We start from the raw sequence: 15615 nt of genomic DNA, 5'->3' as shown, positions 1-15615 counted from the left end.
TATCATTATTTAATTTGTATCCGTGTATGTGTTGGTTGTCAAAAGCATTACAAGTATCTATTGCGATTAATTTTAAATACCGTACATTAATTTTAGATTCTATATTTATAGATATAAATTTCTTATTACTACGTAGCAGTCAGTTTTGCACACCGTTGTAAATAACAGGCAATGTACTATAGAACCGGCTTGTAGTTAATCTACTTATATCACATCCATACAATGGTAACCTATAATTTGTAATAACCTTCCCAACACAATGTATTTCATAGTTTAGACTAAATTATTTCATTAAAAACATAATTTTTAAAAATACATGTAAACATTATGTTGTTATGGTCAGAGTTCATTAGTATTATTCTTCAATTACATTTTAATAACTACACGAACTTGTAAAGCTTTTGACATTTGGAATTGGTATTTTGGGGCTTTCAATATTATACTATTAAATATATAATAAGTAAGTTTATGCTTATAATTTGTCAAATCAGAATAGCATAAAGTAATCGTGTTTCCTTCTTCCCGTGTAATCTAATATCAAATATATTATCTGCAATACACACTTTGTATCACAGCAAAGATGATCACCAGAGTGTTGAATTAACATTGGATGAGGTCATTAATTATCTAATTTTTTGTACAATGCCCATATAAATTGATTGCCTTCTATATTTTATTGCAAAACGCCTGTCTCCTGAATGTAATTATTTTTATTGTGTTACCAAAGAAAGTATTTAGTATTTTTAATGCATAAATTTGCCTGAATTCGTAGGTACCTCTGTAAACATGTTAAATTATATTTTTGGCTTATGTATCTGGGCAATGTTTGTTGCATTTTTTACTTTAGCTAAATTTGTATGGATTTGTTTTTCATTTTAGATTGTTCCGAATCTGGTGAGAATATTGAAAAATCTTATATTGGCTGGATATTCTCCTGAGCATGATGTTAGTGGCATCTCCGATCCGTTCCTGCAGGTATTTACTTTAAATAAAATACAACCGTTTTAATACTTTTATACACTCCCTACCTAAAATCCTGGGTAACAAACACCGCTTTGGAGCTAATATACTGTGAACATTTTATATTTATATAAACTATACATATCAAAGTTGTATGCTCATTTTATTTTATTCACGAACCAACAACATTGAGATTTAACTTTATAACTTATCCTATAAACTTAAACATATATAGCAGAGCTAATAAAAGTTGTTCATATATATCTTGGCAGTAAGTTGGTAGGAACGAACAAGAGTATAAATTATATTATATATAAAGAAATCAAATCTAAAACAAAAATAGTGTGGACAATATTTTTATAATAATTAGTAGTTGTCAACAATTATTACATATTTAAAATAGCTAAAAAAAAACGTAAAATGATTTTAAAAGTTACAAATAAATCATAAAAACTATGTTTTATCATTTTTAAACCGATTTAAAACAATTTTGTTATAAAATTTAATAACTGACGAACTTTATCATTGCAGGTGAAAATTCTGCGTCTCCTAAGAATACTGGGCAAAAACGATGCGGAAGCTTCGGAAGCGATGAACGATATCCTTGCCCAGGTCGCCACTAATACGGAGACCAGTAAAAACGTCGGCAACACCATTCTGTACGAAACTGTACTCTCAATCATGGACATTAAGTCCGAGAGTAGCTTGCGCGTCCTCGCCATAAACATCCTGGGCAGGTTCCTGTTGAACAACGACAAGAACATCAGATACGTGGCGCTTAACACTCTGCTGAGGACTGTCCACGTGGATACGTCAGCTGTGCAGCGGCACAGGACGACTATATTGGAATGTTTAAAGGTAATGCTGTAAACTTTGTATAAAGTCTTAAACGTGGTAATGTATTTGAACACACGTGACTTTACTAGGTCAAACACATCTTCCATACATTGGAATCAGCAAATGGAAAGCTTTCTACAGATGCTCGTAATCAATCCCAAAGAGTTTCAGGTTTTTCTTACATATGTAAGGGAATTGACCACACCTTGTCATCTTACTACACTAAACTAAAATATCTAATGTTAAGGATTTTACTCGCCGATGGACATGTTTACATATGCCTAACATACTTTGTGCAAATATTGTGATTAAATAAATATAACAAAAACATTATTCTTATTTGAAACTACAACTAACAAAAAACGCCACATAATAACAATAAATTCCAATGTAAATTAAGGAAACGGGAATCAAAAAATAGTTAGCATATTAAATCACTGCTTTTTGCTTTCAAGATTTCTATGTATTTACAGATTTAAAAACACCAATTAATTTTCACACCTTATGATAGTTTATCAATCTAAAACTGTTTAATGTACATATTTTAATTTTTAAATACTTTATACATAATACTAATATAGCTATCCCATACATTTAATTTAAATTTTATTTATTCACAAGTTTCTACAACATTGTAGTGAATTGACTTATTTATAATGTTATACAAATCACATTGTATAATTAATCATAGATATGTTGCGTTAATGTCGTCAATTTTCTTCTCACGTACATCAACAGTGTGTGATAGTTTGCCTTGTTTATTGCAAATGCATGTGTGGAGTCATTGTGTAACAAATCGCTTGAAGTTATGTCAACACTTGATGTATACGTTTACCTATACTTTTATATATTTATACCTTTGAACATTTACATGCAAAGACGAATTCACGATTAAATTTTTACTACTATTTTAATAAAGAAATTTTATAATAGTGGAAAGCCAGCCTTACTTTGAAATTACTGTTGATTACTGGTTGCATTTTTTGGATAATTAATATAAATGAAACAAAAGAATCGTCCTACATAGTTATAGAACAATTAGTTCTATAGTTAACTATAGAAGTAATTATTCAACATAATATAATTGAGGAGTGACAGAACAAAACGTTATAATTCCACTCTGCATTAAAAAAAAGTTAGCAATGACAGTCAACAGATAAAATAAATATTTATGTCCTGTTGGACTGGTGTGCTTCGAATATTGCTTATTTATGCAATAATATAAAAGAAGTTGAAAGTTTAGCGCAAATCATGATACTGTTTTTTAAAAATATCAATGAACAAAAACTGGATAAACACCATAAATTTCATAGATTTCTGGTATGCAGTACTTTCATAAGATGTTTTTTCCAAAGAGTTTGGTACAATTTATGATATTATTAGAAATACCACAATTCCACAGATCTTATTAGAAAATTTCCATTTTGTACATAAGAATTGATACACAATTTAAAATGAAAAAAAAAATACTAAATACGCCTTTACAGTTATTAATTTATTAATTTTTTTTTTAATTACTCAATTGTTGTTCCCGGTTTTCGACCTTTGGAGAAAAGTTTTACATCATGGTTTTATTATTAAAAACGACGCTTTAAAAGCTATTCTAGCTATTGTAAATCTTTAAAGACAAAAATGTAATACCTGACGGAGGTACAACCTTGAATAGTATACATGAATATGTTACAAAAGAGTAATATTATGACAAACTTGACATATACAGGGGAAAGGATTTCTGTAATTGTCTTATGTTAGACCATATTTCTATAAGAAACGTCAATGAAATCGAGTGTTGTGATTTTAACTTTAATAAAAAAAATAACTTTCTTAGGACCCGGATGTGTCTATCCGGAGACGCGCGATGGAACTCTCGTTCGCGCTGATGAACAGCCAGAACATCCGCGCCATGATGAAGGAGCTGCTGAGCTTCTTGGAGCGCTCCGACGCGGAGTTCAAAGCTCACTGCTCCAGTGCCATGGTGCTCGCTGCCGAGCGATACGCGCCCTCCAGTAAATGGCACCTCGATACGCTGTTTAGACTCCTACTTAAGGTAATATCATATATAAAACTATGCTATATTTGCCAGTATGATTAAATGTTTCAATCATACTTTTGAAAACAAGGGAACAGATCATACTAAATGTTAATAATTACACGACAATTTTATTAGTGAGGAAGAAGAAATTTATATACTTGTTCGAATAGACTTTGATTGTCTTTCTAGCCTTTACCATTCTAATAGAAAAAATAGATAAATATATATATTATAGTTTTGTATCCATTAAAACATGTTTTGATTGAATTTTCTAACAAGACACTTGTAATTTTTGAAATGCCATGATTCAGTGTTTGTTTGATTTGATACTACACCAAAGTTACAGATTCAACACGAACCAATGTCACGCTAAATTACAGATTGAATAAAAATTAGCCAACCTGCTTTATAGAAGCATGTTAATGATGTCTTTGCTGCTTATAATTAACTTATGGAATAAACATATTCTGTTATTAACCCATTTGGCGATAAATAATAGATTTCCTGATCAATTTATTCAAGTACTTGAGAAAGAAAAAGAAAAAAAAGGTGTCATCTAAATTAATACTATGAAGTTACCAAATGTACCTTAATATAAAAAGAGCCCACGTCAAACTCGGACAGGTTTATTTTTGTAAATGAGTAATTTTAACTGCATAGAATTAGTAGTAAAAAGTAGTTAATAATAAAAACCTGTATACAAAAATAAAAACAATAGCCTTTTTTAGCAATGACAGCCAGCATTTATTGTCAGACAATATGTCATATGGTTTAATGGAATTGCTTGTCTAACTCATTGGGATAATAGTTTAATTATTTAACAGGCAGGTAATTATCTTCGAGACGATACAGTATCCAGCACCATACAGATCATCTCCGCAGCGCCAACCGAGAGGCAGGCATACGCGGCCATGCGTCTCTGGACCTCGTTGGAACGGTCCGCTGTCTCTGGAGATGCCACTGAGAAACAACCACTTGTTCAGGTACAGCAATCAAGGCAAATATACCATAGAATGTTTACTCTCAAGTTCGACAAACGACGTTGTTAAGACCGCCGGAAGACGTTGTATGCAGGTTGCTTTCAACTGGTGCTACGGGAGAATATCTGGGGGAGGTATATTCAACAGCAGAGACCACCTTTATTAATTTTAATCTATATTTTTGTATCTTTAATGGGCTGCTGTATAACCAAGATTTGGACACGTCAATCCCTTTGTGAACATCATAAACATTTGCTATTACAACATTCAATAATCATGTAGTGGTGCCCGGTTCCGAAAAAAAAGAATGTGCGATGCCAATATCGTACGGACTAAATTCTAAGTAACTTCGTATTTTCGCCCATTCCATCAACGCATAATAGATATTTTCGTTCATACCGCACACGTACTATAATTAGGAATTCTATTTTTGAAAGAAAAGAATAAGATTTATTTGTTAGCATGTGCTCAGATCTCAGCCTTAAATTAACTATATGTCTATCGCCCTTAAAATCGCCAAAACAAATTGAAGGGCCTCTGGTTGTAATGTCTTTTACCAGAAATTCATTATTATATATTGTATTGAGACTTGCACTGTGATTTCAGTAGTGATGTTGAAGTCTTTTAAATAAGGATATATATGTGGGTATACTAAGTTTATAATTCCAATAATTGAATAGCTCTGTATTATTAATTAGTCTATCAACATTATTCATGTCATGTGTTACTTAAATTATGCCATTTGTACAAATTGTATAATAGTTTTGTATTTAATGTTAATTACTGATTTCAGGTTGCGGCGTGGTCGGTAGGCGAATATGGGGATCTTTTAGTTTCTGAAGCCAGTAATGCAATATCAATGGTGGACGAGGATGGTTTTGGTAAGTTATTTGTAACAAAATTTTACGAAGGGCAGCAACGAGAAATAGTTTCGTGTTGCTGTGATACAGCAAAGATGCTGAGAAAGCCTTAGCTTCCCCCCAAATAGTACTGAGGGGCACCTTCGAGTATCATAAGAGCTCCAGTAGCTATTCCAAAAATACCGAGAATGTCAACCGAGGGGGATTTTGGCTGCTAGGAATCACACATTATCTTGTCCTTCCCCCAAAAAGCAGGGTATATTGTGTCCATTTTGATTTTCCCCCCAAAATGATTATAAAAGATTTCCGTTTTGAACTTTTTTCAAACTTCCAGATGAGTTCACGCGTCCGTCGGAGGAGTACGTGATAGATATCTACCAGAAGCTGCTATGGTCGACGCAACTGTCCATCACCACTAAAGAATACTTGTTGCTATCGCTAGCCAAGCTCTCAACAAGATTCACCACTAGACCTAGTCAGGAGTGAGTATGTTCAAATCTAATAATAGGGTTGTCTCTACAGTACTAATTTGTGTATTACCTTCTTTAAGCCTTAATTCAGATGTTAATTGTTAATTAATATTAATTCGCACATTTTTTTCAGCAAAATTCGAGTTATCATCGACACATTCGGCTCGCACATTCACATCGAACTTCAGCAGAGAGGTGTTGAGTTGTCGCAACTGTACAGGTGAACATTTCATCATTATTTACTAGTGCCTAGTGCATTTTCGTAACTAGTTTATATGTGCTATGTGCTATCTATTGATTAATATTAAATTTTATAGTCATTTGAACGAACACAGGAAGTACTTTTTAAATATAAAAAATGACATTTTAGATAGACTTAAAAAAAACTACAAATTAATATTGTACTACCATAAACTGACCTAGGTTTATACTTATGTATTGTTGCTGTTGTTTGTAAGCTGTTGCTTGCCCGGCTGTATATTTATATATAATTATAGTAAGTAGAAACCATTAACATATATATTTAAGTTGTTTTATGATTGATTCACTTACTTTTATTAATTCGTCTCTGCACCCCCTAACCGTTAACTGGTAGAAAATGCAATTGGCTTTAGGTATACTGTTATACATAAAATGTATAAAAAGTAAAAGTATAAGTATAATGTAAAAGATATTAATAAAATTGTAAAAGATATTAATAATAATTAATGGCTCGGAAATGATTTGCTCTACTGTATTGAAAGTGAATATTCAAGATGGTGTAGTTGGTTAAAAAAAAAATTCACGTTTTCAATTAAAACTGATGGATATGTTAATATGGCAGGCAATACGCTCACTTGCGGCCCGCACTGCTGGAGCGAATGCCGGCGATGGAGGCACCCGGCGGCGAGACGCGCGAGGACAGCGATGCGGAGCCCGACACGCCAGTAGACGCACCGCTGCAGCGTGCCGACCGACCCGAACAAGTACGTACAACAACTAGAACAGACACATTAACCGATGCACATACATAATGATGAGATAATGACTTTTTATAGGGCAAAGTCAATCAATTTGTATGTGAGAATTGATTCACTTTGGCCTATAAAAAGTATGTTTTAAAGTTAAAAAATCACAAATTATATTTGGTTTACTTTTTGTTAACGATGTGCGATTACTTTAAATGTATATTGGACACTGGTCTGCTACAATAAATACACAGATATAGTTAAACCGCCCCTGCCGTAATGACGTACGGTCGATGTTATAGTAAAATTAAGCAGAATTAAATAACTGAGTACATTAAATAAACATATAATCATTAAAAAAAGAAACCATTACACAATGTGTATTAAGTGTGACTATAAATAAATAATATGTTTACAACAACTGTTCAAAATAAAAAGTTCTCTTTGTAAAGACAAATCACAGCAACCGCAAGGTAAAACAAATAGAGCAGGGGTGGCCAAGCTCCTTGATAGTTCAAACCATTGTTCGAAATTTGAAATTTTCAATTCAATACGCATTTAAAACACGAAATTCTATGACAAAAGTACAAAATATTTGTATTGAAGCTAGATATAATGGCACACATATATGAAAGCGCTCCTTATCCTCAACAAGCAGGTTAATTGTGATCGGTGTTTGAATTTCGCTAATTTTATGGTGGAATAAATACAATAATTATTCACACCCGTAATTTGTTTCTATAAAGCTGTAATTGGTAATACAAATTGAAATAATTCTTAAATCAATCAAAGCAAAAATTAATTGTTGAAAGAGAGCCGCATGTAGCTGGCGAGTCACAGTTTGGCGACCTCTGGAATAGACTAATAAGATTTCAATGAGAAAGAGCATTATTCATTACAATTATCTTATTAAGGTCTTAAGTAGCATAACATAAGTATTTAAAACATGAATATGTTGTTATAATGAAAACTTATCATTTCTATTTATTACATAAATGTCTTTAAGTACAAAATATCAATTACGATTTTAATAATCTTTATGTTATTATAACGAGTATAAAATATAACCAATCACTTACAGGATGCGCTGTTAGATCTGATCATCGGGTCGGAGCCCCTTCCAAACGGAGACGCAGAGCACGAGGTGCCTGCCACGCCCGCCAACAACAATACCACCACCAGCAACGTAAGTACCAAAAACAACGGAGCAAAGAAACAAATTTGTTACCTACCATCTTATCATGAATATATTAAAGGCAAGTAGAGATAGAGTAGAAAATTCCTTAGTTTAATATAAAACAAAATTGAAGTTAACATTATAAAATTTACAATAATGGCTAAAGATAACTTTTTTGAAGGCAACTTTTAATAGAATATCAATTTTAGCACTAAAATGACATTAGTATATAGCTACTTACATATAATGCACATAAAATTATGTATGTACATTAACATATGTATAAATATTCATACAATCATTACCATTGTATGTCTATAGCATAGATTTCCAAGGACCAGTTGAAAGTGGCCTGCTCCTGCTTGTGAGTGGACATAGAATACCGCACTTGCCGATCTTTGTCTCTATTACAGAACCTTAAGGCTCCAGGGGCTATCCATTTTGCACGCTATGTGACCGTGGGTTGGGACCACTGTTGCTTTATTTTGACCCTTGCAAACTTGCCCCTGTGATCTTGTTAATAAGACCTTTATATATATACAATTTATATAAACACATGATTAAATCATTGTGTCTACTTACATACTCACGTTATAAAATGCAGAAAAAAATAATATTTATATTAGTAAATTATTTGTGTCATTAATATCATAAAGGAAAAAACTCAAAAATAGGCTATTTTATGGACTGATCTTATATGACTTGTGTTTAATCCAAGTTTAAGAAATATTTTGGTAATTGACGACAACCTTTTAGCAAATGGGTTAAATAATTGTTCTGTTACAGGATATTCTGGATCTATTAAGCGGGCTGGACTTGAGCGCACCGAGCGTGCCCGCGAGCGCCCCGGCGCCGGTCGTCAGCGCCGTACCCGCCTCCAACCTGCTGCTGGACGGGTTATTCTCCTCACCTGCACCAACACCGACAATTACACAATCAGGTATACAAATAGCTTTTTACCTTAACATCTAAACTAAAAACCGTTTCACTTCCAATTTCGTTTCATTCAACATGGCTCTTTTAACTTATTCAGTAAAACATCGTCATCTTCAAGACACAGGTTGAATAAATAGCTCGTAGCTTTAAAGCGTTTACACCAATTTCCAATCACTCTGTATAAAGTAATCACTCTGATATGTGAAACATTTTTTTTTGTGTGAAAAGTGACATGACTATAACTTAGCAGTACATAATTTGCGGAGACAGAAAGTAAACAAATGATTTTGGAAACGTTTATTATTACTATAATATCATAACATTATCATTTCTGAAACCATTGATTTTGGATACATTATACCTTTTACAACTGCAACCAATCATTCTTTATGTAATATTTGTGTAGAGAATTAACACAAACAAAACTAATGCACAAAAATATATGTTTGTTTTAGATAACTTGTGAATTACGTGAGAAATGTTTATAAACCGCACATAATAATGGATGGAGGATTATAATTATTTAGTTGTGTTTATTACATAAAAGTGGTATCGTTTTTACTGTAGCAGAGACGACAGTAACGGCGCTGGAGCGCAACGGGCTGCGCGTGGAGTTCGCGGTGAGCCGCGGGGGCGGAGACTCCGCCACGCTCACAATGCGCGCCGCCTCCACCGCTCGCGCGGCGCTCACGGACTTCCTGTTCCAGGCCGCCGTGCCCAGGGTCAGTTCCACACTACTATCATGACTTCCTCAAACTCCTACATAGCCCAAATATGTGCAACAGACAATTGGTAAAAGAAGTGGGTTAGCTTAATGATAACCAGAAGTTATCATTTACGGCGAATAGACTATAGATGCCATATAATTCCACTTGCATGTCAAGTGTATTGCTTCATAGGTCTTGAAATGATGGGTCGCAGGAACATTGGGGTTCGGGAGTGGCGACAATGGACCGGCACAGGCAGCATATAATGTCCGGACAGACTACCTTATTAAAATCATCAAAAGAGGCTGTATGCGGGGGTAGAGGTTAAGGCCGATGTCCAGCTGTGGATATCCTTTAGCTAAAATAATAGTTACTTTTTCTAGGTGCCATAATATTAGTAACTCCTTTGCAGCTACAAAGTATGCTGTACGCTTTTATAATAAACTCCCTTAGATAACGTCTTTGAAGTATCATGTCATAAATTACAAAAAAAATTGAACTAATAAAAATCGTCTTACTACAGTCAGAGGTATCTTTGTGATCACCTAGACATAGAGATCATAGAAAAAGACTGAGTTTGGTTTGGGATATCTTTTCAAATCGACTAATTGCTATAAACCAATAAGTTAATCTCTAAAAGTTGTATTTTTATTTCATGACATAGTTAATAAATAAGGATTTTAGTGATAAAGTGGGCCCTTTAGCCCTTGCAGACTTACTGTACTTTCTTAACTGTACTGATATACATTAACGGTTTTAGAGTTGGTGCCTTCAAGTTAACCTTTTTGGCAGCGTCAGACCATTTGCATCATTATCAATATTTTTAATATTGCCTAACATCAATGTAAATCCATACTATTTAACGCAGACGTTCCGGCTAGACATGATGTCGCCGTCGGGCACCGTGCTGACGCCGCAGGGTGAGATCACGCAGGTGCTCAAAATCACCAACCCGTCCAGGGTAAGTTCTCATTCATAGTTATACTACAGACCATCAAAACTGCGTTGCTCCGAGAGTTTTCGAGTGTCGTTGAGTACAATACAATTAAGCTACCTCTGTTAAAAAAAAAAAAAAAAAACTTGTGGAAAAATTAGATCCAGCATGACAGTAATGGGCGGTAGTAGTCCAATGGTAAGTACTGAGATTTGCAATTGTTGCTTGTAGGTTCGATTTCCGTGATACAATCTTATATATAATACACATTTTGTGCATTAATTATCTGGGTTAATAATTTTTAATGCGAGCGCCGACCTGCCTGGCAAGTATAACGATTAGTATATTCTATGGTATATATTAGGGCAGACCTATGCCTTGCAGAGAGCGTCTAAATGGGCTCAAACATCGATCAAAAGTAATAACAATAAAACTAAGCTAATAATGTCTACACATGATATTGAAAAAGCATGTATCAAAGTACTTACACCATTTTATTTTGTAAAGGTAAGTTTACACTGTGTTTTATATTTCAACTAAATTCGTTAATGATTTTTTTGTCAATTTGGGTATGTAAACTAAATAGTCATTATCAAACTAGGGTCTGTACGGATCACAAGAAAGTAGTATGTAGGAAGGCTAACATTTTGACATAGACATTAAAAGTACATTGAGTACAACCAACGTCTAAAAATCTATGAGGGTCGCTTGTATTCAACAATGGACATCCAACAGCTGAGATGATGATTAAACTAGGTGACATTTTTAACAATAATTTATGTATGAATATGTTTTACATTCATCTCTCTGTTTGCAGACTCCTTTGCGGTTACGGATAAGAGTTTCGTACAACATCGAGGGAATGCCGGTGTTGGAGCAGGCAGAGGTCAACAACTTCCCTCCGGACCTGTTCCACTGACGAGTGGCCGACCCGCCCGGCTACTGCCTCTAGCCACGACGCGCTCGCAACACGTCGTCCTCTCGGGACGACATATCCCGATGACCTATTACTAACCAGCGCGGACTATCATGCCATATCGGCCTCTGCTTTGTGGTCAATACTGTCCGATAAGTCAGGTAGCCCATAACCCTTGATTAGGGTGAAAATATCGGTTAGTATTAACTTTTAGTTGTCAGAAAACATTATCGAGTGTTTACAAGATATATAAGTTTTCCTGTAAATTAACGTCTAGCCAAAATCGGGTGACAAGGCAGATAGCAGTTAACAAATTATTGAAAGAAATTTTATTTGAATATCATAGTCGTTTGTCAAAACAGGTAAGTTAAAGTTGGATTTAGTAATTATTTTGAATACACAGTTTGACAAAAATTTTATTTACTTTTAAAAGCGGACTGTTGCAGTATGAACTCAAAGTAACATAAATTGAAAACAAAATAAAAAAGTAAAGATTTGTAGTCAGTAGCAATAAAAGGTATATCACAGATGCATAAAACTCCTTAACGTGTTTGAACGGTAAGGTTTTAAAAAACATGGTTATATTTTTTCCGCCCTATCGCATGTATCATACGATTTCGATTTTGACGTTGGTTTATGGTACACACTATATTCGCTAAAACTTTGTAGCAATGTGTAATGTTAAAGATCACTTATATGGCCTGAGTTATGTCTTTCATAAGACGCGTCAAATTTTTCTGTTTGAGATGATCTCGGGATGCAGAATAGGACCTCTAATGTTATTCATTCAAAGTGAGAGCGTTTTCGTGGAGTGATAATATAGTCCTAAATAAAAGGGACGTCTTGTAATAAACGCGTTCGTATACGTTTTGTACCAATGGCAGCTTATATTTGTCCGTTCGCATTAAGAATGTACTGAATCATTGTCTGCTCGCCTAGCCATTTAAAGGTAATGTGATAGACTAATCAGTTGAAAGGATTCTTTTGAATGCAATGGCTTTCAATTCCCCAAGAAATTTCAGCAGAACCTTTGTCTAGGTGGTGAAACATTGGTTGGTAGCCTAATGGGTATAGTACTCCATTCACTGGAGTCGGTATTCCCAAAGAGAACTGTTCGTAACACCGAAAGTAAACAGATGTTTTTTAAGAAGATCATGTTCATTTGAGATATCTACCACCAGAATCAACAAGCGTTGCGAAGGCCGGAATAAGTTATTGGAGTGCCGGTAACTTATGTTAGGTATTGCCTCTATAACTTGTCGGCATTACTATGGTTTGTCCATTATTTATGTGTTGACACTTAGTGAGCTCTGATGTAAGAGATCTGGCGTTACTGATTAATAGAACGTAAAGGTTTTGTAGGGGCAAAAAGGTTGGGTATGCATCCCACTAAGTGGAGCGACATGTTAAGATTGCGAGAAGCGAAAGACTGATCATCATGGCGATCTTTGGGAAAAGCCTGTGCCTTAATGTAGGCATCTACTAGCTGATATGATGATGAATGGTTATCAAACAATTTGATTGAACATCTCTAGTTCAGCGGACAATAATTCACAGCATTTGTAACGCGAACGAACTATACATTAATCAAGTGTTTTTATTGTTTAATCTTTATTTATAACGCGATGATGACTCGTATACTTCGTAAGCTTATTCACATGGACTTGGTATTAACTAAATAAACTGCAATCGATTTGCTTCATTAACATCTTATTTGCTACAATGTAGTCATATACAGTATTCATTTAAAGTAAGTTACAGTGTAGCAAAATTATAAGTGCAGATACATTTCTTTATTTATATTTTAAAACAAAAAATAAGAGTCCGTGTGAATTAGCGGACAAGTTGACAATAAAAACACTAGTTAACACTTTGTTAGTTGATTGCGTTTGAATTGAACATCTGTGTAAGTAGGTAGTGGTCGACACTAATTGTTTTAGGAGATTACGTTTAACATTCCACTTTTAGATATTTTACTTAGACATTTACCCTTAAGTCTGAAAACGTTAGGGCCCAAGCATCAAGGCGTACGCATTATATATCCCCTTTATAACCGGCTCCAATATGGCTTATAATTATTATTTAATATATACTAACATATCTCCTTAGTATTGTCACTTGAATAAAAATATACCAATATGGAATAGAATTGACTTCAACATGAACATTTTAACATTTTAACATTTTTTTTAATTCATAGCGACAAATAAATTCCTTTACAATTCTCTTAAAAGACTGTTTAGGACTTTACAATGATTAATCACTAGCAATACCGAAGATTGGTCAACTAAAATGTTGCAATGTTGTCGCATATAAATGAGTATTAAACAAAATCTCAATATTATTTGGTAATGTTACATCATGGAGAGTTATATAGAATACAGAATGTTAAAAGCGTTTTGCCCATACATATTAAGATAGCAAAATTCGCCAATAAATCGCATTGGGTTATTTTTATATTCTTTATTTGAATGCACTGTACATAAAGGAGATCGTGAACATGTAACATATAATGTATAGTAAGTTGTAACTGAAGGGGGGATGTGTGGAAATGTACTTAATAAAATATACATAGCGTATTCGTCACCGATATGATTACGTGTGATACACTTAGATTTATAAAATTCTAAATTTCATTATTTTTATTGTGTATTAATTAGTCGTTGGTCATGTTAGGTTACATTAATTTATTTATAAATTTTAACCGACTCCACTCTATATAAAACTAAAACACTATATCAAGTAACCCAATATTTTATTTACATGTTTTATTTATTTGCTCAAAGTCTTCAATATCAATCCTAATTTATATAGTGTGGAGCATATATAAAATAATGACCATAATTCATGATGCGTTTTATTTTATTATAATTGCTTTTAGCCGTAGTCAACACATGCGATAAGTTATGCAAGCACTGTTATTTTAATTTACCGCTTTAAAAATATTACAAATTTTCTGATGATGTAAATATACGAGGCGAAACAATAAATAGAACTACAGTGCTACCGAAACAGCTGTCCCGCGCCTTAGGTAAACGCGGTGAGGTGTGGGCCAAGGAAAATTAAGTTTGATCGCTATATTTTAATAATTAGCCGAGATCTCATTTTGAAAGTTACTGTTGTCTACTTTATGTGAATACAATTTCCGTTTTCTTTTTTATACATTACTTAAGATAATTTTTAAATAGGGCAAGAATGAACTTCTACAATTCTATATGGATTAATTTTTTTTTCAACGAGGCCATTGAACCATGAAAAAAGTCAAGATCGTATCAAGTTTGCTAAGTGAGAATTCTATACGTGGGCAGTTCAAACGGCTTTTACTCTCCCCGGTCTCGCCGCTCCCTTAACCAAGGCGCAGTACAGCGGTTTCGGTAGCACTATAGTATCATAGTAAGTTATTATTAATAATTGTCCCGCTTTTTGTGTTTGGGAAAACATTTAATATTAAGTTGATTCGTCATATTTATGTTCCGGCACTAAGCGCTATGCAGATTTAATATATAGGACAAACTACAGGTAAATATTCAACCCTCGCAATGTTTTCGTTAGGATCTCCCTGTACATTCGCCGACCTCGTCCCTCGTTATGTGGAGAGCTTCGCAGAGTATATCGTAATTTGGTGCTTGTTTTATTAAAGTATCTGATTGAATAGAAGGCCCTCCACGACGTGAGATGTTATGATTTATGTATAACTAAAGCTATGTGAAAGATGTACATAATGATTTTATGTAAATTGGTTAATAAATATTTGAGAATGTTTATATAATCAACTGCTTGTTTTATTTTGATGTTTCCACCAGCATACTTCATTTACCTTTTCTGACAAACAATAAATTTATAATTATATATTTACTTA

At 33.8% G+C, this 15615-nt stretch overlaps 1 protein-coding gene across 6 annotated transcripts in view; it reads left to right on the top strand.

The window, feature by feature from the left end:
• Positions 1-15521, top strand: part of AP-1gamma (adaptor protein complex 1, gamma subunit) — a 40925-nt gene extending 25404 nt beyond the window's left edge. For 4 of the 6 annotated variants that reach the window (XM_068773813.1, XM_068773811.1, XM_068773815.1 and 1 more), the window contains exons 7-19: positions 880-975; positions 1492-1818; positions 3626-3844; positions 4654-4812; positions 5603-5690; positions 6004-6151; positions 6273-6359; positions 6963-7104; positions 8168-8272; positions 9050-9203; positions 9767-9921; positions 10775-10867; positions 11658-15521. In XM_068773813.1, coding sequence (XP_068629914.1) covers positions 880-975; positions 1492-1818; positions 3626-3844; positions 4654-4812; positions 5603-5690; positions 6004-6151; positions 6273-6359; positions 6963-7104; positions 8168-8272; positions 9050-9203; positions 9767-9921; positions 10775-10867; positions 11658-11759 — 1875 coding nt within the window. In that variant the 3' untranslated portion in view covers positions 11760-15521. The remainder of the gene's footprint in view (positions 1-879; positions 976-1491; positions 1819-3625; positions 3845-4653; positions 4813-5602; positions 5691-6003; positions 6152-6272; positions 6360-6962; positions 7105-8167; positions 8273-9049; positions 9204-9766; positions 9922-10774; positions 10868-11657) is intronic. The other 2 variants (XM_068773816.1, XM_068773812.1) reach the window with 1 other exon arrangement.
• The last annotated feature ends 94 nt before the right edge of the window (positions 15522-15615 follow it).

This window comes from Battus philenor, unplaced genomic scaffold (genome assembly GCF_028537555.1).
Source record: "Battus philenor isolate CCGP_79_NKW_IND1 unplaced genomic scaffold, ilBatPhil1.0.hap1 SCAF_6, whole genome shotgun sequence".
Classification (NCBI taxonomy): Eukaryota; Metazoa; Arthropoda; class Insecta; order Lepidoptera; family Papilionidae; genus Battus; species Battus philenor.
This window is presented reverse-complemented; position numbering and strand designations above follow the sequence as displayed.